The following is a 25,512-nucleotide window of genomic DNA, read 5'->3' as shown; positions in this document are numbered from 1 at the left end:
ATGAATTACTATATGGGGGATGAATTACTATGGGGGATGAATTACTATTGGTTATGAATTACTATATGGGGGATGAATTACTATGGGGGATGAATTACTATATGGGGGATGAATTACTATGGGGGATGAATTACTATATGGGGGATTAATTACTATATGGGGGATGAATTACTATGGGGGATGAATTACTATATGGGGGATGAATTACTATATGGGGGATGAATTACTATAAAAACTTATTGAAACTAAAAACAGTGTACCATCCTATGTATTTTCAGTTTTAAAAATGTGGCTCTCAAAATAAATTTCAATCGTGGTTTTGGCGAGATTTGGCTCAGTTGAAAAAAAAAGGTTGCCCACCACTGCACTAGGGGATAAAAATCAAAATGAATCAGTGAAACCACTCCTTGTGGTAAACATAAGAAAAAAAATGAAAAGAGGAATCAAAAAGGTAAACACACGTATATGCTCAAAATGATTTGTGAATATAAACAATGCCAGCGATCCCACTATTATTATTATTATTATACAGTATTTATAAAGCGCCAATAGTTCGCTCAGCGCTATGGGATAAATACAGTGGATCCGTGAAACCACAAATGGTGGTAATTGTGAAAGAAAGAGAAAATCAGGCTCAACGTCTGTAAATCATAAACAATCACTTAAATAAACGATAGTGACCCCCTACTGGGGATAAGTGAACACCAAGAAAATAGGCTAAATGCCTATAGATACTGACGTGATTCGTAACCCCAAATGGGGGTTCTGAATAAGCGTGAAAATAAGTGACTTCAAACAGTGCTTCACACTTTCCGTATATCCACAAACATAAATCAACAATGGATAGTCCACCCACCAACATAAACAAAAACCAAAACCTACAAAAAATGATCGTGTCCTAAAAAGTGAAAATAAATAAATACATTTCCAATCTAAAAAAGTGTCCAGAACCATCCAAATCGTGGAGGTGTACTGTAGTCCTGTGATCACCAAACTGTGCAACAGGATACTATGAATCCCACTCTAGGTGCAGTGGCCCCTCACCTTCATGCGGTGACCCTGCAGGGTCAAAATGCCTTAGACAATCAAATACCACCGGTCTGGAACCCGGACTCCCTCCAACGGATGTCAGGTCCACCGCCGTGTCAGTTCCCTCTCTGATGGCCAAGGTCCCGCATACAGCCTCCTCTCAGTGGTCCTAGAAGCTTCTCATTCGCCCAGAAAAAGAATGCAAAGTGCTCCCATAGTGTATTAACGTTTAATAACTCAAAATGGATAAAAACGTATAAAATTCCACTCACATTTAACTTGAAATGATAAGTTTTTAGTACCTATCCACATGCTGTGGGTGTACTAGTACATTGACCTCAATAGGAGTTCCAAGATGACGTCCGCCCCAGAAGTTGAGTCAGCACACCGAAAGTTGTGTCACCACAAGCCCGCGCGTTACATCACAATGTCATGTGACTTCATCAGGCTACTAACAGCACTAGCAGAAGCTACATGCTGTTCTTCCATTTTGGAAGTTGGAATACACTGTATCAAAATGAGTCAAAATGGTCTATACCTACATTAACTCAAGGGAAATATCTTCTAGCAAGGATTTTTAGGAATCTTCATTAGAAAAAGCCTGTGCAGCAGATGGCTCAGAGGCCACTAAAATTGCAGGCAAGTCAGATAATAATTGTGGAGAGTAGAGGCACACTTATATCCTCTGCAGTCAAAGGCAGCAATCAGAATAACGATTTGGCCCATGAAAGCCTGGATAACTGCTGTGCAATTCTCCAAGGGTAAGGCAGAGGAGGGGGCTACACCAGACAGGGCCAAGAAAGAATGTAGGGGCTCAAGCAGAGAACAATGTGCCAGGCTGTCAAAGTCAGGCCCTTAAGAAGAAGCACTGCAGGCTTCCCTTGGACTGCCAGAGGATTGTATACTGAAAGGACCACATATAAGGGTCTGTTCCCCATGGGTTTGGGATCTGACATGTTGCACTTTCCCCATGTTGGACTAGCTGAAGTGGTACCGTGTGACTACAAGCAATGCCGAGAAAATATTACCTCTCGCTAAATGATGGAAACAGAACGCAGAGTGCACATAAGACATTCTACCTAGTGATGCAGCACTCATGTCCTCACTGTTTTAACCGTTTCCATGTAAACCTACAGAGAAAAGAGATCATAATGGTACTCAATGATTAAAAAGAAAAAAAAGGAGTAGCTGCCAGATGCTTCACCCACACGGCCTACTCATAATACACTTCCTGGTTTCCCTGAGGGCACTCATGACAAACGATCTTGAAGTACTGTTTTACTGCGCATGCACAAAATAGAGCTCATGACACTCATTTCACGCATGTGCTGTACAATATTACATCTGTTTTATTTTTTTATTTAATTTTAAATGGTAGGTCTTTTTTTAATGGTGGTAATTTCAAGTCTTAACCATGGGATGTCCAAAAGCAGTCCGAGGGGTAGGCAACATAGCAAACATCACTAACACTCTTGCAACAAACTGATCAAGAAGGAGCTCAACTCCTACATCAGCTTGTGGCACCTTACACCTGAAACTGGCACCAGAGGAGGCCTGAACATCCACCTGTTAAAACTTAACAGATGTGTGAACAGAATATCAGGTGGCAGCCTTGCAAATATGTGAAACGGATCTGGTAGAATGCACCTTGATAGGGAAGGGGGAAACCCTATCTTTAGGCCATAGGATTGATGATTACCACCTAGCAATCGTGGAGCGAGAAGCAGGGAGCCCCCCTGGAAGAATATTGGGGAAGGACAAAGAAGGAATCCAACTGCTAGTTATAGACTGTAGCTAAGAGATAGACTTTCACCATGTGTACCACATCAAGAGAGTGAAAATATTTATTTTGGAATGTTCTCGAGCACTATATAAAAAGGAGGGAAGAACAATGTCCTGGTTGAGGTGGAAGGAGGAAACCAGCTTATGAAGAAAAGAGGCTTTAGGCCTCAGGACAACGTTCTCCTCCTGTAACACTAGTAAAGGCACTTTACAAGATGGGGCTGCTAACACACAAGACCCTCCTCACTGATGGTGGTAGCAATGAGAAAGGCCACCTTGTGAGTGAAGTCATGCAAGAGAATATCCCTAATGGGTTTGAAAGGCAACCGATGAAGGACAATCTGGAAGGACCCACGGACAGTCTACCAGGAGTCTGAGTTATCTCCAAGTACCACATTCTCCTGGGCCACTTCGGAGCCATGAGAATCACTGGAATGATCCTGAACAATAGACAAGGAGGGAGTTGTAGAGGTGAAAGGCATAGATCAGATGAAACTGACCCCATCCATTGCATTTGATGTTGAATCTTGACACCAGAAGATCCACATTCAGCATTCCCCACTTTTGGCAAATGGACTGCAACACCTCCAGATGGAAGGCCCTTTTCACCAGATCCAGATGCCTATCCAGAGAAAGTTCACCTGCCAATTTCGTATGTCTGTGATGTAGACAGCAGACAAGGTCAGAATATGCAGTTCAGCCCAAGCAAGAATCAAATCTGCTTTTCTATAAGCAACATGACTTCTGTGCCTCCTGGATAGTTGATGAGGGCTGCAGCTGTGGCACTGTCTGCTTGGATTCTGGTTAGCTTGAAAATGAAAGGGTACAGTATTGAAGGGACAACCAAACTGCCCTGAGGTCTAGGATGTTAATAGGAAAACAAGTTTCCTCCACTAACCAAGTCCCCTGCACCGAGAGGGCATCCAGGATTCCTACCCAGCCAAATAGGCTGGCATCAGTTATATAGTTGGTTAGGTTTAATAAAGACATCAGACCATCCAGTTCAATCAATGTTGGTATATTTATCCCAGTATTATATCCCTGTATTTTGTGTTCCATAAGATGCCCATCTAAACGTTTTTTTTTAAACTATCTATACTTCCTGCTGACACCACCGATTGCGGAAGGGAGTTCTACATCTTAAATATAAGCAGAGAGAAACGAGCACAAAGGATAATAGTGTAGTATATTTAAAAACAGAGTGTTTATTATTACAAAAAACAACAATATGCACTCACAAATGCAGTCCAGGGGCAAAGCACACAACCACTGTGGCCGATTGGGTAGGCTACAGAAAGAGAAAATCCCTCAGACATGCGCCTCGAACCTTGGCACAACTTCACCAGCATTTTTTCCTGGCAGGCACACTTCCACTGATAATTGGCTTCCCTTGTTGTGCAGTTTGACACTGACCAATGGTAAAGACATGTCCACTGGGTAAATGCCTCCCTGATGGAAACTCAGCACCCCCACTAAACCCAACCACCCCCCACTCTCCCAATCAGACTTAACAACCTAAACCCCACAACTCCTCCAGTCCCCCAATACTCCTCCCACAATGACCCCCCCAGAAAGAAACCCACCCATTCACACCCCTCCCTATGGGGGAGAGAAGGGAGCCGAAGAAAAGACACCGACCCACTAACACCCCCAACCCCCCAGACCCCGCTAGATGAAATAACTGACCCACCAATACACAAAATGTGCCATTGAAAACATAAGAAAATAAAGCAGACTGCTATGCATAACAACCTATAACATGTGATAGGTAGAGAACCATACAAATATAGGTTGTATCAAAAGTAAAGGGCCGCAGCCTCAGAGTCCAATCCAATGTACGGTAATAATTGGATATATAAAGAGTCTGGTGTATCCAGGTCAGATGCATAAAATATAATCCATTGGAAGGGGTCCACTGTGGTCATGGGCACAGGCAGCCTGCTGAGGTGGACCGGCTGATGGCCAAGCAATGCAATCACTGTGTGATAGGAGTGAGCTTCGACATGGAGTCCAATCAACATGTAAGCAATAGCAAACGGATAGATTTCAGCATCAAAAAGAACTGTCACACCAACATCAATGTGCATGACAAGTCCAGCCTGTGCAAGTCTACACAGCTGATATGACTAAGGTAACAACACAGGATTGCCAGTACTCACAATACGATGGGACCACCAAGGTCCTGTGCATGAGGCTGTGGCTATAGTCCCGGAAGGATAACCATGTCCTATGGAGGCTTCTGCTGTAACTCCAAAGGTAGCTGCAACATTGATGTTGCTGTGACAGTTCTCTTTTTGATGCTGAAATCTACCCGTTTTGGGGTTTAGGTGGCTGGGTCTCATTGGGAGAGTGGGGGGTGGTTGGGTTTGCCGAGGGTTTCCATCAGGGAGGCATTTACCCAGTGGACATGTCTTTACCATCGGTCAGTGTCTGACACGGGAGACCCGGGGAGTCCGGGGTTGGGGGGCCCTTGTGATTGGGTATGTACGCCTGATCTCTGATGCAATGTTTTTACTGTGTATGTCATTCATCAATAAGCATTTTTTGAGCTTAGCCTTTTAGGTGTGCAGCCTATTTTCTTTGTTTTTACTCTATAGACTGGGAAGTATTTTTGGCAGATTGTTTACTGTAAAAGCGTTTCAATGTTAGATTCCGTATAAACTTGTTGAGATCTATAAAAAAAAACGGATTTGGGGGCCCTTGAAGACGTCATTCATGACTAAACTAGTAGGGCTTGGCTTGCTGGATGCTGACGTCTGTGGAGAGGATTGAGTCACGAGCGCTGTAGTGAGTGTGCGGGGAACAGGAGACTGTTATACCATTTGCTGTTTTATGCTGTTATACTGGTGTCGGTGAAGACACCCTTTTTGTGAGTGTAAATCTTAATTAAATTGTTGGATACTTTTATAAAAAAACTGGCTGCACCATGATTTTTTTCTTTCATTCCCAAACATGACCTCGGTGGAGAGATATAAAAAGAGAGAGTGATATAATGCTCCTGGAACTGTTATATTGAGTGGTGGATACCTACCTTATGGATGATTGTGTAGCTATTGATCATCACACCTGAGAAGTTGATTTATTGCATCTGCTCCCAGAGCAAAGTGTTTTTTGCTGATCTAGAGATTGATCAGCATGGAGCTCTGGTGAGTTACCCAACTTTACTTTGGTGGTGGATTTTGGCACAATTTCTTTGAGAGCACCTGAATTTGAAAAGGATTTGTTTGGACATTTGAAGAAATTCAGAAGTGGACAATTTTTATATTCACAAACTTAATTATTTAAATTACTTATGCACTAAAAAATAGTTTTGCACATAATTTTGATATTTTTTGATATTAATTGAGAATAGATATATATATTTTTTGCACTAATGTTTCTACACTAAATTAGGAATAGTTTGTGGTTTTAGCGCATTCCTTTATTTAAGAAATAATTCAATGTACATGATCTAGGGACTGGACACAAGGAGTTAAATCCTATCAGCTAGGGGCACATCACTGAGGGGTTAATGAACATACACTATAGCTGATCACGGAGCAGAAAAAACTGCAGACAGGTCACTACTGGGTTAACACTCCTTATGAGACGTACTTTCACAGCTCCCGGATGAGACTCCCCTGGCGATCACCACTTGGAAATACTGTCATATGTATTTGTAGCTGGTTTATATTAAACATGCATTGACTCCTGAAGAAGTGAACTAAGTCACGAAACGCGTTGAATATTTGGATGCAATTTTAATGTAATTATGTATTGACATCTGGATTGTATACAGTCAATAGTATATCCAATTATGTAAGAAATGCATTAAAATGGATTTATTACAAATCAGCTTGTTACCATTTTATCCTCTTTTTATAAGCAATGAGAAGTTGATTCCTTTAATTAAAATGAATGTTAGAAACTATTTATTCGTTGATCGTGTGTGTTGTGCCTCATTTAAAGTCCCAGGACAAATTAATTGGTTGTATGGACCACTGCTAGAGCATGCTCTGTTCAGCTAACTGCAAACCGCTAGTAACAATACAAAGTGAAAGGGGAATTGTATGCATTATATTATTAGGATACTCTAAGTATTATATAGTTACCTGTCCTATTGCTTTCAGCTTGGCTCAGGAGTGTGGGCATGGATAACGGACTTCCAAAAATGTGAGATGAAGGGATACTAAATGTGGAGCCAGGCAATGAGAAGACCTATACAAGATACAGGCAGAGAATACATTTTAAAATGTGACTCAAGTGATCTGCACACAATTATTTGTATGAGCATTTAAACAGGTTTCTTATGCAAAGGTATACAGTACTAATAGCTTTCAGAGACATCCTGATAACTAAAGCAAGCCTTCCTGTACCACAGTGGTAATAAACAGAATATGTTACTACAGTGCAATTCACCCAATCAAAGTGCATGTACATTAGTTTTGTGCAAATGGGGCAAGATAGATAGAAAATAAAATAATAATAATAATAATAATACAAAAAAAATAAATAAAATAAAAAAAAATACCTAGATCAAAGTTTGATCTAGGTCTGTGCCAGGGTTAGTGTTTGGGTCAAGGTCAGGTTCAGGATTTTTTCTTTTAAATTAGTATCAGTGTGTTTTAGGTAAGATAGAGAAAAAAAGCAAAATACACACTAATATTTATGGGCTGTACTACAGGTACAAACAACAACTAACGCACCCATATGTGGTATCACTGCAATCATTAGGAGCAGGAGAATTTTTTCTGGGTTGTTCTTTTGTGGTAGCTTATGGTAGTAGCAAGAAATATACAGCTAAATTTTAAAAAAAAATATTTTTTTTTACTAGTTTGGGCCAGTTTTCCTTTGATAATAAAAAAGGGATATCCATTACCACTAAATAAAAGCCCAATTAGTATGGAAAAAAACAAGGTATAATCCACCTGGATGCACAAAGTAGTTGTGATGATATGTACGGTTTTAATAACACGTCAAAGTTGCAGAATTGTGCTTAGGCATTAACATTTGTTTTACCCTTAGGCGTGCAGGGGTTAATAAAGTAATGTAGAATGCATTATCTATTTACTAAGTGTCTAAAACCAGATCAGAATTCAGGTTACCGCAGTACAGTGGTCTACAAACCGTGGCCTGCGGGTCAGATGCAGCTTTTTGCTTGCCTTTATCCAGTCTTTGAGACACTATTCCTTCCAATGATAACAACAATAGGGCATCATTCCACCCACTGATGCCAACAATGGGACACTGTTCCTCCTACTAAAACCAAGTCTGAGGATTTCAAGGTGAAAAGTGTGCATTTTTCACACAGAAAGTATGCTCTTACAGTCTAAATGCATTTGGATTACTGTCTGTTTAGTTTCTGACCTGTGTGGTAGAGGCTGTGGAAGAAGGGGTTATGGAGCAAGCTCTGCTGTATGGAGGAAGGGAGGTCTGGTGAGACAAGATGCTGGAAGGGAGTGGGGTGCTGCACGCCGTCCTTACGGAGATGGGGTCCTTATTACTGGTGTAGATACCTGAAAGAAGAAGGTCACGTAATACCTGCACATAAAGAAAAACAACATAACCACACTGGCCTAACATTCCCATTATGAACATGAATCTAAAGCACTGGTTATGTAGAAAAATTATGTCACTCAGACAAGGCTTTATGTATTCATCATCAGAGTGCTCCAAAAGGGGCCAAGAGGATGGGAAAAAAAATATACAGTGCATCCAGAAAGTATTCACAGCGCTTAACTTTTGCCACATTTTGTTATGTTACAGCCTTATTCCAAAATGGATTAAATTCATTTTTTCCCGCAACATTCCACAAACAATACCTTATAATGACAATGTGAAAGACGTTCGTTTTTAAATCTCTGAAATGTATTAAAAATAAAAAACGAAAAAACCCCACATGTACAGTTGTGTTCAAAATAATAGCAGTGTGTTGAAAAAAGTGAATGAAGCTCAAAATCCTTCTAATAGCTTTTTTTTCCATACACACAAATGCATTGGGAACACTACACATTCTATTCCAAATCAAAACATGAAGAAAAATACATCAAATTTGTGTTGTTCCTCTAAAAAAATTGAAGAAAAGTGAATATTAGACTGTTCAAAAAAATAGCAGTGTTTGTATTCTTCTTTACAAACTCGAACTTTAACTATATAAACTGAAAAATGTTTGAAGATTTTGCTTTCCTTTGAATCACTTAATGAATATTTAGTTGTATAAGCACTGTTTCTGAGAACTGCTGTACGTCTGTGTTGCATGGAGTCACCCAACTTCTGGTACCTGTGAACAGGTATTCCAGCCCAGGATGATTGGACTACATTCCACAGTTCTTCTCTATTTCTTGGTTTTGCCTCAGAAACTGCATTTTTGATGTCACCCCACAAGTTTTCTATTGGATTAAGATCCGGGGATTGGGCTGGCCACTCCATAACGTCAATCTTGTTGGTCTGGAATCAAGATGTTGCACGTTTACTGGTGTGTTTGGGGTCGTTGTCTTGTTGGAACACCCATTTCAAGGGCATTTCCTCTTCAGAATAAGGCAGCATGACCTCTTCAAGTATTCTGATGTATTCAAACTGATCCATGATCCCTGGTATGCGATAAATAGGCCCAACACCGTAGTATGAGAAACATCCCCATATTATGATGCTTGCGCAACCATGCTTCACTGTCTTCACAGTGTACTGTGGCTTGAATTTAGTGTTTGGGGGTCGTCTGACAAACCGTCTCCAGCTACTAGACCCAAAAAGAACAATCTTACTTTCATCAGTCCACAAAATGTTGCGCCATTTCTCTTTAGGCCAGTCAATGTCCTCTTTGGCAAATTGTAACCTCTTCAGCACGTCTTTTTTTCAACAGTGGGCCTTTGCGGGGGCTTCTTGCAGATAGCTTGGCTTCACATAGGCGTCTTCTAATTGTAACAGTACTCACAGGTAACTTTAGACCTTCTTTAATCTTCCTGGAGCTGATTGTTGGCTGAGTCCTTGCCATTTTGCTTATTCTTCTATCCATTCGAATGGTAGTTTTTCGCTTTCTTCCATGTCTTTCAGGTTTTGGTTGCCATTTTAAAGCATTTGTGATAATTTTACCTGAGCAGCCTATCATTTTCTGCACTTCTTTATATGTTTTCCCCTCCACTATCAACTTTTTAATCAAGGTACGCTGTTCTTCTGAACAATGTCTGGAATGACCCATTTTCCTCAGAATTTCAGAGAAATGCACTGTAACCAGCATGTACAACATTTGCTGCCTTCCTTCCTTAAATAAGGGCAATAATTGCCACCTGTTTTTCAAAGAATGAATGACCTCACTAACAGAACTCCACACTGATATTATTTTGAACATGCCCCATTCAATCAGTGATTCAATTACACAGAATCAGCAGCATGCATGTCATGACTGTTGGGTCTGTTGGATTTCTATTACTCTACTACACCTGCTAGTAAATTATTTGCCATGTAGAAATATCATTTCTACCAAAAACAGTGATTGATCCGGTTAGTGATGTCTGACTGCTATTATTTTGAACACAACTGTACATAAGGATTCACAACTTTGCTCAATACTTTGTTGAAGCACCTTTAGCACCAATTACAGCCTCAAGTCGTTTTGAGTATGATGCTACAAGCTTAGCACACCTATTTTTGGGCAAATTCTCCCATTCTTCTTTGCAGTACCTCTTAAGCTCCATCAGGTTGGATGGGGAACGGGTTCACGTTTGGGCTCCGGCTGGGCCACTCCAGGACATTCAGAGTTGGCCCGGAGCCACTCTTTTGTTATGTGGGCTGTGTGCTTAGGGTTGTTGTCTTGTTGAAAGATAAAGCATCGCCCCAATCTAAGGTCCAAAGCGCTCTGGAACACAATTTCATAAAGGATGTCTCTGTACATTGGTGCATTCATCTTTCCTTCGATCTAGTCTCCCAGTTCCTGCTGCTGAAAAACATCCTCACAGCATGATGTTGCCACCACCGTGCTTCACTGTAGGGATGGTATTGGCCAGGTGGTGAGCGGTGCCTGGTTTCCTCCAGACATGACACTTGGCATTCAGGCCAAAGAGTTCAATCTTTGTTTCATCAGACCAAAGAGTTTTGTTTCTCATGGTCTGAGAGTCCCTCAGGTGCCTTATGGCAAACTTCAGGAGTGCTGCCATTTGCCTTTTACTGAGGAGTGGCTTCTGTCTGGCCACTCTACCATACAGGCCTGATTGGTGGAGTGCTGCAGAGATGGTTGTTCTTCTGGAAGGTTCTCCTCTCTCCACAGAGAAACGCTGGAGCTCTTTCAGAGTGACCATCGGGTGCTTGGTTACCTCCCTGGCTAAGGCCCTTCTCCCTCAATCGCTCATTTTGGCCGGGCGGCCAGCTCTAGGAAGATTCCTGGTGGTTCCAAACTTCTTCCATTTACGGGTTATGGAGGCCACTGTGCTCATTGGGACCTTCAATGCTGCAGACATTTTTCTGTACCCTTCCCCAGATCTGTGCCTTGATACAATCCTGTCTAGGTCTACAGACAATTCCTTGGACATCATGGCTTGGTTTGTGCCCTGACTTGCACTGTTAACTGTAGGACCTTATATAGACAGGTGTATGCCTTTCCTAATCATGTCCAATCAACTGAATTTCCCACAGGTGGACTCCAATCAAGTTGTGGAAACATCTCAAAGATGATCAGTGGGAACAGGATGCACCAGAGCTTAAATTTGAGTGTCATGGCAAAGGCTGTGAATACTTATGTACATGTGTTTTTTTTTTTTTTTTTAATAAATTGCAAAGATTTCAAAACAAACTTCTTTCACGTTGTCATTATGGGGTATTGTTTGTAGAAGGTTGAGGGAAAAAATTAATTTAATCCATTTTGAAATAAGGCTGTAACATAACAAAATGTGGCAAAAGTTAGGCGCTGTGAATACTTTCTGGATGCACTGTATGTGTGTGTGTGTATATATATATATATATATATATATATATATATATATATATACACAGTGGGGCAAAAAAGTATTTAGTCAGCCACCAATTGTGCAAGTTCTCCCACTTAAAAAGATGAGAGAGGCCTGTAATTGGCATCATAGGTAGACCTCAACTATGAGAGACAAAATGGGAAAAAAAAATCCAGACAATCACATTGGCTGATTTGGAAAGAATGTATTTGCAAATTATGGTGGAAAATAAGTATTTGGTCAATATCAAAAGTTCATCTCAATACTTTGTTATATATCCTTTGTTGGCAATGACAGAGGTCAAACGTTTCCTGTAAGTCTTCACAAGGTTGGCACACACTGTTGCTGGTATGTTGGCCCATTCCTCCATGCAAATCTCCTCTAGAGCAGTGATGTTTTGGGGCTGTCGCTGGGCAACACAGACTTTCAACTCCCTCCAAAGGTTTTCTATGGGGTTGAGATCTGGAGACTGGCTAGGCCGCTCCAGGACCCTGAAATGCTTCTTACGAAGTCACTCCTTCGTTGCCCGGGCGGTATGCTTGGGATCATTGTCATGTTGGAAGACCCAGCCACATTTCATCTTCAATGCCCTTGCTGATGGAAGGAGATTTGCACTCAAAATCTCACGATACATGGCCCCATTCATTCTGTCCTGTACATGGATCAGTCGTCCTAGTCCCTTTGCGGAGAAACAGCCCCAAAGCATGATGTTGCCACCCCCATGCTTCACAGTAGGTATGGTGTTCTTTGGATGCAACTCAGCATTCTCTCTCCTCCAAACACGACGAGTTGTGTTTCTACCAAACAGTTCTATTTTGGTTTCATCTGACCATATGACATTCTCCCAATCCTCTTCTGGATTACCCAAATGCTCTCTAGCAAACTTCAGACGGGCCCGGACATGTACTGGCTTAAACAGGGGGACACATCTGGCACTGCAGGATCTGAGTCCCTGGTGGCGTAGTGTGTTACTGATGGTAGCCTTTGTTACGTTGGTCCCATCTCTCTGCAAGTCATTCACTAGATCCCCCCGTGTGGTCCTGGAATTTTTGCTCACCGTTCTTGTGATTATTTTGACTCCACGGGGTGAGATCTTGCGTGGAGCCCCAGATCGAGGGAGATTATCAGTGGTCTTGTATGTCTTCCATTTTCTAAATATTGCTCCCACAGTTGATTTGTTCAAACCAAGCTGCTTGCCTATTGCAGATTCAGTCTTCCCAGCCTGGTGCAGGTCTACAATTTTGTTTCTGGTGTCCTTCGACAGCTCTTTAGTCTTCACCATAGTGGAGTTTGGAGTGTGACTGTTTGAGGTTGTGGACAGGTGTCTTTTATACTGATAACAAGTTCAAACAGGTGCCATTGATACAGGTAATGAGTGCAGGACAGAGGAGCCTCTTAAAGAAGAAGGTACAGGTCTGTGAGAGCCAGAAATCTTGCTTGTTTGTAGGTGACTTATTTTCCACCATAATTTGCAAATAAATTCTTTCCAAATCAGCCAATGTGATTGTCTGGATTTCTTTTCTCATTTTGTCTCTCATAGTTGAGGTCTACCTATGATACCAATTACAGGCCTCTCTCATCTTTTTAAGTGGGAGAACTTGCACAATTGGTGGCTGACTAAATACTTTTTTGCCCCACTGTGTATATATATATATATATATATATATATATATATATATATATACACACATACACAGTATTTACACAAAAATGTTAATATTACGCAGAGATAACCTGAGTGAATACAAAATGCACTTTTTTAAAGTGTTACTAAACCCACAACAGTAAAATCAGTCTGTATATGCAGTAAAGCATGCACTGTGAAACCTAAGGGGTTAATCATCTGCATTTGTGTAAAAATGCGGTTTGCTCCTGACTTCTCTGATCCTCCCCTTCATACAGTGCCCCCTCTTATCTCCTGATAAGACGTATGGTGTGGAGACACTCTGCACATGTTCAGTTTGGTGTGTATTACTAGAAAGGTTTTTTTCTTTTCTTGGGAGAGTGCATGTGATCAGACCAGGGCCAATCAGCACTGTCCAGACAGAGGTCAGGGGTTTTGCATCCTCCAAGAGCAGAAAGAAAACTCCTCCTACAAGCTTTAACCAGTGCTCTGCTGAACACTGATAGAAGTCCCAAGATTGCTCTAACTGCTGATAAGAAAAAGTATTTATCCATTTATTTTACTAAACTAATTGCAATTCTATGTTCTGTGGGAGACAAGATAGAATGAATGAAGGGTCCTGGGTTTAGTGACACTTAAAGGGAGAAATCTGTCCAAACCTGCCCGGTCCTATGTAAAAATGTAATTGCCCCTAAACCTAATAACTGGTTGTGCCACCCTTGGCGGCAACAACTGCAATCAAGCATTTGTGATAACTGGCAATGAGACTTTTCAGCCCACTCTTCTTTGCAGAATTGTTTTATCTCAGCCACATTGGAGCATTTTTGCCCTGTTTACAGCCTGTTTAAGGTCTTCCCACAGCATCTCAATTGACTAGGCCACTCCAAAACCTTAATTTTGTTTTTTTTCGAGCCATTCAGAGGTGGACTTGCTTGTGTGTTTTGGATCATTGTCCTGCTACATAACCCATGTGTACTTGATCTTCACGTCAGGAACTGATGACTGGTCATTCTCCTTAAGGTTTTTCTCGTAGAACGCAGAATTCATGGTTCCATCAATTATGGTAAGTCGTTCAGGTTCTGAAGCTGCAAAGCAGCCCCAAAACATCACACTACCACCACGTTTGACTATTGTTATGATGTTCTTTTTATGAAATGCTTTAGAAATGGCTTTGTAACCCTTTCCAGACGAATACATGTCAATGACTTTGTTTCTAATCTGTACCTGAATTTCTTTAGATCGTAGTATGATGTGTTGCTTTCGAGATCTTTTAGCGTGCTTCACTTTATCAGACAGCTTCTATTTAAGTGATTTCCTGATTTAACAGGTCTGGCAGTAATCAGGCCTGGGTGTGGCAACTGAAATTTAACCCAGCTTAAATTTGGTTAATCACTGTTTAGCAAGGGGGGGGGGGGATAACTTTTTTCACATAGGGCCAGGCAGGTTTGGACAGCTTTTTCCCCTTAATAAAGGAAATCATCATTTAAAAACTGCATTTTTTATTTACTCACATTATTATTGTGTGATATTAAAAATGTGTTTGATGATCTGAATCATTTAGGTGTGACAAATATGCAAAAAAAACCCAAAAATAATAATCAGGAAGGGGCAAACACCCAAGCATGTGTCGTTACTTTACCTGAGGATAGTAGGGATGACTCCATGCTGACACTATGAAGAGTAGACTGGTGTGTGTAATGCCGTGGAGGAAGAGGCAACGTGGACGAGGATATACTATGTGGTGGGTTGTTCTTACTCCCCCGGGGTCTTCCAGGACCATGCCTGCTTTTCTGGCTGCCTTTGTGTTTCTTTTCTCGTGGGGGCTCAGTACCATCTCTGTTCCACTTCTGTTGTCTAGCTTCCCCAGAGGATGGATCCCATGGTCGGGGGTGTGTTAAGGATTCACTAGAGAAGCGCATGATGGAACCAAAGCTGGAGAAGGTGAGTTCTGGAGGAGATGATGGTGTTGGCCTGGAGGTTCTCCCTGCATCCTCATCATCTTCTTCTTCATCATCCTCCTCTTCCTCCTCCTGTTCTTCCAACTTGGGGAAAGTGACCAAATCAGGAGGAGAGGAAACACTACCTGCAGTGGGAGATCTAGTGAGAGAAGACTACTTCTACCCACAACAAGTGAAGGTGGAATATTTACAAATGTCGGAGACAGTCACTGCACCAAATCTTATATTTCAGGTATTTGTGCATCCTGACGGGATTATCACCCACTGTTTTCTCTTATTTTTTGGAAACTCCAGTGAGAAAGTCTCCCTGACAGAGTTCTGAAATATAAGAAGCTGGTGGGTGTTGGTTTTGGGGGACTGACCCTGCATACATCTCTTTTTAAACAGTTACAGTGAACATCACTATTTCCATATTCAGTTATACAAAAAAGTACACATTTCTGACATTGGCCACACAATATATGACCAATATCTGTAAAGCTTGCAACAGTTGGGCAATGCTTGGGCTAACTTCCAAGTAATAACTTTCATCAGTGTTGGAAGTGCTCACAAATAACAAAGAATAAAAAGGGAATTATCCCTTTAGATCATAGGTACCCCATAGAAGCATCAGTCAACTCAGGGAGACAAATTACAGTGGGTACATGTAGTGTACAGCTAGAACAGCAGTTAACTAAAAAATACAGCAGAAAGAACAGTGACTCACAACTTCAGGCTGCTGGTTCTTACAACGACACAGATATACAAGGTATGTCTTTGTGGCTTGTTATAACAAACTGGAAACAACATATTTAACAGAGAAATATTTGTGGTAAAATACCTGTAGAAGATGCACCACTGGCTCCTGAAGCATTTTTCCCACTTCCTGTTTTGCGACCCCTGTGTCCAAATGGCTTCTTGCCTTTTAACTCTGACCTTGGTACCTCTGGACTGTCAGCGCTACTTTCATGCTGTATGAAATCAAAACACTACTCTTAGAAGGATCCGGTCATTACTGGGCAAAGAATATGATTACTTAGTCTTAAGGGGAGTGTACAGTGGTTTTGTGTACAATTTATTCTTTAATTATGATAATAAAATATTGACTTTTTTGGGGGCAGGCGGATACAAAACAATGGATTTTTGTACTTACTCTAAAATGTGTTTCTTGAATGTGTTTATTAGGGGACACAGGATTCAGTTGATCAGATACAGTTGGGTTGTACTGTACCTTCAGGAGGAGTTTGACACTGGTAAACGAAAAAGCCACTGGCCAGAAAGATATAACCCACTTATATAATGCTTTAGTTTTGTAGAAAAGCAGAACTAAGAATAGATCCCAAACACAGATGGGTGGAACCTGTATCCCTTAATGAACAGTAAGAAACAAATTTTACAGTACATGCAAAATTCTTCTTTCTCGTTAATTAAAGGACACAGAAAGCAGCCATCCAGATACATCTGGTCCAACTAAGTGGTGGGCAACAATAAAAAAACACTAACAGACACACATTACAAAAGAGTAAAACTAGGGGCAGCCTGCAGTTCAAAGAACCCTCTGAAACACCTTAAGTCTCATGCTCGCATCAGATGAGACCTGAACATCCACCTAGTAAAACGTATGGAATGTGTGAACAGAAGACCAGGTGGCAGCCTTGCAAATCTGGGAATCAGTTGTCTGATGCTAAAATGCCCCAGAACCACCCACAGATCTAGTAGAATGTAGACATAGCCCTGCACCATGCAGCCCAAGAGTCTAGGTACGGCACTTTCAGTTCAAGCTAAGTAAAGGCAATTCCAGACCAGGCCAGCAGCGATGTACTAGGAATCCTAAAGAAAAAAGGTATCCGACAAACTGAAAAACTAAAGCATTCCAGGAGTAGAAGAGGTTATACTGGGGCTGGCGCACAGTATTTTTGGCTGCCAGTTTCCAATTCTTCTCTAGGCAGCAGTAAACCTTCCAGTCTCTAAATTTCTATTTCCCTTAATGGAAGAAAAGGAAATGGAGACATGCAAGTGTGGGGACTGGGAAATGGGGACATGCTCTGATAACAGAACTTGTGGATTCCATGTAGATTCTGGGTCTAAATGAAGACATTTAGGGCCCTGAGTTGGGGTAGATGCCCCCTTTTAGCTTTGGAACTGTGAACAGATTGGAGTAAAACCCCTGTAACCATTACATCACAAATACTGGGAAATGACCCCTGCCCCAGAAGAGCTGTTATATAGAGTTCCTAGTCTGTGCAGTGACACAAGCTGGTTAGAAGGCATGAACAGTTGAGATGCTGGGAGTAAAATTCTAGCTGGAAGCCCCTGGAAACCACCTCCCCCACCCAAGCACGTGATATATTGGTTGACCGTATGTATGCAAAGGCTAACAGACATTCCTGCACTTTGGAAAGTGGAGGCATTCTCTTATGTTGAAGAAGAGGGCTTGGAAGCCCAGGCTTTGTGGGTAAGACTAGGAACCAATCTTGGGTTTGGGAGTTGAGGCCTGGGAATAATGAAAGTAAATTTACTTGGCCTCCAAGGTGGATGAGCCTTCCCAGGCTGAGCTCTAGACTTCTGCTGGGGAAGGTGAATACTCTTACCTTCTATGCCATTCTTGATAAGGGTATCCAGAGCAGCATAATTATAAACTGTCCCCTGAAGGGCATGCAAAGCAGCCTAATTTAAATGTCGTTTTCATAGACCAACACTTTAATACAGAAGAAATGAGACTGGAGACATCAAACAAACCATCGACACAGTAGCTCAAAACTGCCGGCATAAACTCCAAATGCTCTATTAGTAAGAGATCATCTTGAATTGTAACCAGATCCCTTCTCATGGCCTTATCCCAGTCAGCTAAAGCCTGGCTGACAAGCATCAAAGTCAGGACAGATTGCAAGGCAGGGCCTTCCAAAGACAACAAGGTATTAGTAAGGGACTCAAAATGTTTGTCAGTGGGGCCCTTGAAGCAGAACCACACTGCATCTGAGTTCCACAAAGCAAAAACCTTATTTTATTAATTTTTAATATTCAAAGATAACTCTCCCATCCATACGTCTCCATGATTTTGCTGAGAAATCATGCTGAAAAACACGCCCGAGCATTTCTGGATGTGTCCATCTTGAGTATGGGCAGATGATCCATCATTTACTTCTTAAAATCTGTCTGCCCTTAGCTCAAGCATGCAGGAGGGTGTGCTTATCTGAGAAAGCCCCTCCTCCCCTCCTGAAGACTCCTGGGATGTATTACATCATTTGCCTAAGCATGGAATCCAGGAAGTAATTGAAGAAATGTTAAAAAAAAAAAAGTAAATGTAATATACATTCCTATTTATTTAATAATGCTAGCAGCATAAGGATTGCAAATAGCCAATGTTGACTGAGAGAGTGAAGTTCTGCTTAAAACATAAGCACATCCTCTACAGCAGCGGTTCTCAACCTGGGGGTCGAACGACGCTTCCACAGGGGTCGCCTAAGACCATCGGAAAACACATATTTCCGATGGTCTTAGGAACCGAGACACCGCTCCTCGCCGCCGCCACCGCCGTCTCCAGGTGTGGGCGGGATGACATGCCGCCCCTGTCATCTGGACACACCTCGAGATCAATCCTCGCCTGTGATTGGCCGCCGGCACTGTAGCTCAGGAGAGGCACACAGGCGGCCAATCACCGGCAAAGAGGTGGAGCTTGGAGAGGAGGAGCCGAGCGGCACCGCGAAGATCGAGCGAGTGAAGAGGAGGAGAGTGGCCGGAGAAGGAAGACATCTGACAGGTAAGTGTTGGTACCATGGGAGAGGGAGGGAGCGAGCGAGCCCAGGCTGGAGCAAGGGTCTGCAAGGTAAGTATCATTGGTGTCAGTGGGAATAGTGCCCCATCATTGGTGTCACTAATACCAATGATGGGGCACTATTCCTCCCACTGACACCAACAATGGGACACTATTCCTCCCACTGACACCAATGATGGGGCACTATTCCTCCCACTGACACCAACGATGGGACACTATTCCTCCCACTGACACCAACGATGGGGCACTATTCCTCCCACTGACACCAACGATGGGACACTATTCCCCCCACTGACACCAACAATGGGGCACGATTCCTCCCCCCACTGACACCAACGATGGGGCACAATTCCTCCCCCCACTGACACCAACGATGGGGCACAATTCCTCCCCCCACTGACACCAAGGATGGGGCAGTATTCCTCCCCCCACTGACACCAAGGATGGGGCAGTATTCCTCCCCCCACTGACACCAAGGATGGGGCACTATTCCTCCCCCCACTGACACCAAGGATGGGGCACTATTCCTCCCCCCACTGACACCAAGGATGGGGCACTATTCCTCCCCCCACTGACACCAAGGATGGGGCACTATTCCTCCTCCCACTTATACCAACGATGGGGCACTATTCCTCCCACTGATACCAATGATGGGGCACTATTCCTCCCACTGACACCAATGATGGGGCACTATTCCTCCCACTGATACCAATGATGGGACACTATTCCCCCCCCACTGATACCAATGATGGGGCACTATTCCTCCCACTGACACCAATGATGGGGCACTATTCCTCCCACTGATACCAATGATGGGACACTATTCCTCCCACTGATACCAATGATGGGACACTATTCCTCCCACTGACACCAATGATGGGACACTATTCCTCACACTGACACCAATGATGGGGCACTATTCCTCGCACTGATACCAATGATGGGGCACTATTCCTCCCACTGACACCAATGACGAGGCACTATTCCTCCCACTGACACCAATGACGGGGCACTATTCCTCCCACTGATACCAATGATGGGGCACTATTCCTCCCACTGACACCAATGACGAGGCACTATTCCTCCCACTGACACCAATGACGGGGCACTATTCCTCCCACTGATACCAATGACGGGACACTATTCCTCCCACTGACACCAATGACGGGACACTATTCCTCCCACTGACACCAATGACGTGGCACTATTCCTCCTACTGCAAAATTACAGTTATGAAGTAGCAACGAAAATAATTTTATGGTTGGGGGTCACCACAACATGAGGAACTGTATTAAGGGGTCGCGGCGTTAGAAAGGTTGAGAACCACTGCTCTACAGGGTTTGTCAATGTTTTGTTAGTCCAGGGTATGGGAAGCACAGTAGCTAAATGCTTAGCACTTCTGGCTGGCAGTACTAGGGTCGTTGGTTTGAACCCCAACCATGGCACCACCTGCCTAGGGTTTGCATGTTCTCCCTGTGCCTGTGTGGGTTCCCTCTGGGTACTCCAGTCCCCTCCCACACTCCAGGTGGTAGGTTAATTGGCTCCTGTCTAAATTGGCCCTAGTATGTGTATGTATGAACGTGAGTTAGGGACCTTAGAATGTACACTCCTTGAGGGTTAGGGACTGATGTGAATGTACAATATATGTATGTAAAGAGCTGTGTAAATTGACGGCGCTATATAAGTACCTGAAATAAATAAATATCGCATCTATAACAGGAACAGTCTAGTTTTTAAGAAGGTCCTTCTAAAACAGATCTAGTACTGTCAGCCATTTAGGAGAAGTGAACAACTTGTCAGGTTTCTTTTAATCTTCATAAAGGACTAATAAAAACAATGGGCACACCAAAAAGGTGTTAGCATCCATAGGGAACCTAAAAGAGCCTAGACTAGGGACAGCACTGATAGAAGCTGCAGGCTGATCCTTGCGTTTTAAAATGGTGTCAAACATTTTATGTCTGAGAGTAACAGCAGCAGCTCCTCAGGTGTAGTGTCTACGGACTTAAAAGACTTAGCAACAGACAGAGTTTCAACATCTCAAGGCTCAGAGGTGAGGAATGACTTGAGCAGATCTGATAAAGATTCTGCAGGGGAAGACATTTGCTTATGATCTCTGTGGTCAGAGTCAGCACTCAAGGTTGCAATCTGGCCCAAAAATCTTGCATAACTCCTGTGAAATCCTCCCAGGAAAAACAAAGAAAGATCTCATGCCCAAAAGAGCTAGAGAGACTGTCAGTGGCAGGCTCTTTAGTGGGTGTATTGTAGGCAGCACAAGAACCGTTAGTGGACAGTGAGCTGGGGGTACCCACTACAGTGGATGCACTACTGGTTGCACTACCAGGATGGGACAACATAGTTCAGGGTACATGGCATGAGTATTCAGGGCAAGGCCTTGAATACTAAATTAACCAAATGCTGGTAGCAGGAGAGGTTCAGGCAGATGGAGAAGATCAGGTCACTGTAGGCAGAGTCTCAGGGGAAGACCAAAGATAGATCCACGCATCTCTCATCAGTAGCAATAGCAAGAAGATGCCTCCTTAATGCTGAATAGCAGGAAAGAGAGCGTCATCTAGTCCAATGGGATTTAGGTACAGTCTCCAAAGCTAAAAGGCAATCCTGATTGCAGAACAAATAGCTGGAAAAAAAAGTTAGACTTTTTCTGCAGAGCACAAAAAAAAAAGACATCCACCTCCCGTACACTAGCTAAAAGCTAAGGCATGCTGGGTTTTGGAGAGGTTATTCAGGCATGGCACGAATTGTTTGCCAAAGGAATTTGTATATATAATGTGTTTGTGAGCCACTAAAATACTAATAATTTATAATGTTAATTAAAAAATATAAAATGGTGTTATTTTAATTCTGTGTGCTATTGTAGTTCTCTGACACTCATACACATACTCATATTCATGTGTTATTAATTGATCTAAAAATTAAAATGCAACAGCCCACACAGGTCACGTGGTTTCGTCAAGGGGATGTGATCACATGCCCCTGAGGAAGCCACGTGATCCGGTGGCGCAACGCGTAGGGGAGGGGCTCTAACGTCACCACGCACTCGGGAACCCGACGGCGAGTATGGGAAGTGTGTTCAGCACACACAGAGGAGGCTCCATAGTATACCACAAGGCGTGATTTATTTGTAACTATTGTGAGTGCATAGACAACTGGCTATAAATAAAAAGGTGTTTTAAGGATAAGGCACTATATTTTTCTTTTTTTGATGTGTATTAAATGTGGAGAAACAAGGAGAGATGGAGGAGTAGATCTATAGTCCTATGCCATTCAGAAGGAGAGGTCCATGCATGTCTATCCATAATAAAGTATCAGAATATCCAGGAAACCCTGGTGGATGAAGTACCGTATTACATCTATAATCCTTTAAATCACAGAGAAGTTGAAATATTCTGCTATTATTGGGACACGAAGGCATTTTTGCCTAATTGAAAGTTAGGCTTACATTAAGGTGAGCGCATAATAATATTAAGGTCTGCTGAGCAAATCACAAGAAGTGAACACCTGGTCTGGATTACATTAATTGACTTTGGGACATTCATTATTTAAATAATTTTATTTATTTATTTATATGGTTTATTTATTATATATTCTTTTGATTATTAATTTATCACAAAATGTTGAATATTAATTTATCACATATTTTTATTCAATTTGAATTCATTTAATGTTTATTATTGATCATGATTTTGGATTAAGCACAATAATAAGGGTATTAATTTTATTAGAAAATTAGCACTTGTAGGTGATTTATATTTCAAATTTGGAGTGCGACACAGTTGCATTTAATTTTTAGACTAATTGTTTGCCAGTTACAAAATCCACCTGTAGATAGCAGTATAATCTAACAGTCTATGATTTCCTGCTTCCTACCAATGAACACTAAAGAATAGTGTAAACACAATGTCAAATATGTCAACATTTGTGTGGATATCAAAGTGTTTACATGGATATTAGCAGCTATTTTTCAGTAACACAATCTGAATTTTAGGTTACTTGTCCTTTAACCACTTAGTGCGGACCTTTTCGCCCCCTTTTATTCCAGGCCTATTTTCAGCTTTCAGCGCTGTCACACTTTGAATGACAATTACTCACTCTTGCAACACTGTACCCATATGAAATTTTTATAATTTTTTGAGACAGATAGAGCTTTTAGTGGTATTTAATCGCTGAAACAATCCTGACAATTTAAAAAAAAATTTTTTTTGCTTAGTTTTTGTTATAAAATTTTGCAAATAAGTTTCTTCATGAATTTAGAACAAAATTTATTGCTACATTGTTTGGATAAAAATAACCCAAATCAGTCTGTGTGAAAGCCTTTAGAGTCTACCAACTATAGGATAAATATTTGAAAATTGATCAGTTGAGACCCTAACACTGGTGTGATATATATGGCAGTGATCAGGACATTAACATGAGGTATGGCAGTGATCAGGACACTCTTATGGCATATGAGGTGATCAGGATGCTGGTATGTCATATGGGGTAAACAGGATGCTGGTATGACGTATGGCAGTGATCAGGCTGTTGGTATGGGGTATGGTGGTGAGCAAAAGGCTGATATAGCAGTGATCAGAATGCTGTTATGGCATATGGGGTGATCAGGATGCTGGTATAGAGGTGATCAGGATGCTGGTATGGCGTGATCAGAACACTGGTATGGGGTATGGCTGCAATCAGGACACTGGTATGCTGGTGATCAGGACGCTTTTATGGGGTATGGCAGTGATTAGGATGCTGGATACTGGTATGCGGTATGGCGATGATCAGAACGCTGGTATGGCATATGGCGGTGATCAGAACGCTGGTATTAGGTATGGAGGTCATCCGGATGGGGTGATTAGGATGCTGGTATGGGGTATGGCAGTAATCAGGACGCTGGTATGGCATATGGGGTGATCCAGACTCTGGTATGGGGTATGGCGGTGGTCAGGATGCCGGTATGGGGTATAGTGGTGATCAGGACGCTGGTATGGCAGTGATCGGGGCACTGGTTTGGCATATTGCAGTAATCAGAATGCTGGTATGGCATATGGCGGTGATCAGGATGCTGGTATGGTGTATTGTGAGCACTGGGACAGGTAACAAGGGCTGGCTGCATTATTTATTAGAACCACACTGCTGTTCTCCTCCAGACAGATTGCTGTGCACATCAGTTCAGCACAGTGGTGACTCCAATCACCATACTGGGATCATATCAGCGTCTCTGCATTGGGACTGTCACTGTCTGATCTTTACACAGACATCTCTGTTTGTCGCGTTGACAGGCAGTCAGGCAGTAACTCTGCACATCCCTGCAAACTGCCAAGAGCCAGGGCAAGAATTCTGTTCCTAGGAGGCCATGCTATCCATAAGATTGGTGAGTGGTCGGATGCCCTACCTCTTTCTGTCATCACTTTAGAGACATTGAGGTGTAAAGGTGTCTGCATGCAGTTACCAGGGGACCTTTGCTTTGAGCACTACCACGGCTTATCTGTTTAACTTCATTGAATTACCCATATTCAACAATGCTTATGGGCCCCACCATTGCTAGCAGAAGACAGTGGATACCACCATATCAGGAATTTTAAACATCGCAGATCGCAGGCCTAAAGTTACAATCTCTAGTTAAAGGATCCCTTTCTCCTCTAAGGCCATTGTTATTCAATTTAGGGCACTTATATCTATTTATGCTGGAGTGTACATTTAAATACTTCTCTGCATGCCCTGTTGCGGCACCAGTCGCATGGAGGGAGCTGATAAGCCAAGAAGCATTTCTTCCCCCTCTTGCTGCTGGTGCTGTAATTAAATAGTAGAAGCTTACTACTCATGACTGCGTAACCTGTTAAATGTTGCTAATTGATTATTTCTGTTTTACCAGTGTTCTGCTTTTAATGCGTTAACTGGGGTTGTATATCCTAGAACCAATTATACCTGTAGCCTACTCTTTTTAATAAATCTAAGATAGAGGTGTTACTAAAGAATTGTGTCTCTTTTATTATTATTCTGCACTGTTGAAATATGTCTGAACAGAGAGTGTCAGAGGTGTCAGGAGGCTTGCAAGGTCAGGGCAACCACTGCGGACAAGCATTATCAAGTGGCCCCTGTGGGGGTAGTGCTACACAAGGAAATTTATCAGAGCTTAGTGAATGAAGTGAAACTTCACTTTGCAAAAAATACCCAATCATAAGCAAGGGGGGAAAAAAACTGCTTGGATTTTGATTGGATGATGGAAATCAGTACAGCTTCACATCATTCACTACGCCCTGGGGAAATTCCTTTGGAAAGTGAACAGTCTATTTTTTAGTAAAGCAACCACCCTGTGCCTAGGATATGTGCAAAATGAACACATATGGTTCTCTGCATATTGCAGGGCTTTTGGTTTTCACTCTGTAATTAAACCAACAGTTCATAGAAACACCAAACAAAGTGAAAAGTTCAGTATTTCCGCACAAGAAA

The 25,512-nt window shown here is 42.2% G+C and overlaps 1 protein-coding gene across 2 annotated transcripts in view; it reads right to left on the bottom strand.

The window, feature by feature from the left end:
• The window catches only part of MLLT6 (MLLT6, PHD finger containing), a 127,623-nt gene that overhangs the window by 43,287 nt on the left and 58,824 nt on the right, over positions 1 to 25,512 (bottom strand). The window contains exons 9-12 of one of the 2 annotated variants that reach the window (XM_089674301.1): positions 16,129 to 16,258; positions 14,990 to 15,433; positions 8,158 to 8,306; positions 6,903 to 7,008 (exon numbers count right to left, since the gene is read on the bottom strand). In XM_089674301.1, the coding sequence (XP_089530427.1) occupies positions 6,903 to 7,008; positions 8,158 to 8,306; positions 14,990 to 15,433; positions 16,129 to 16,258 (829 nt within the window). The remainder of the gene's footprint in view (positions 1 to 6,902; positions 7,009 to 8,157; positions 8,307 to 14,989; positions 15,434 to 16,128; positions 16,259 to 25,512) is intronic. The other variant, XM_089674302.1, reaches the window with a different exon arrangement.

Source organism: Staurois parvus, unplaced genomic scaffold, assembly GCF_062004578.1.
Source record: "Staurois parvus isolate SC_StPar_1 unplaced genomic scaffold, SC_StPar_1.0 ptg000151l, whole genome shotgun sequence".
NCBI classification, from domain to species: domain Eukaryota; kingdom Metazoa; phylum Chordata; class Amphibia; order Anura; family Ranidae; genus Staurois; species Staurois parvus.
The sequence above is the reverse complement of the archived record's forward strand: the minus strand, read 5'-3'. Positions and strand labels throughout refer to the sequence as shown.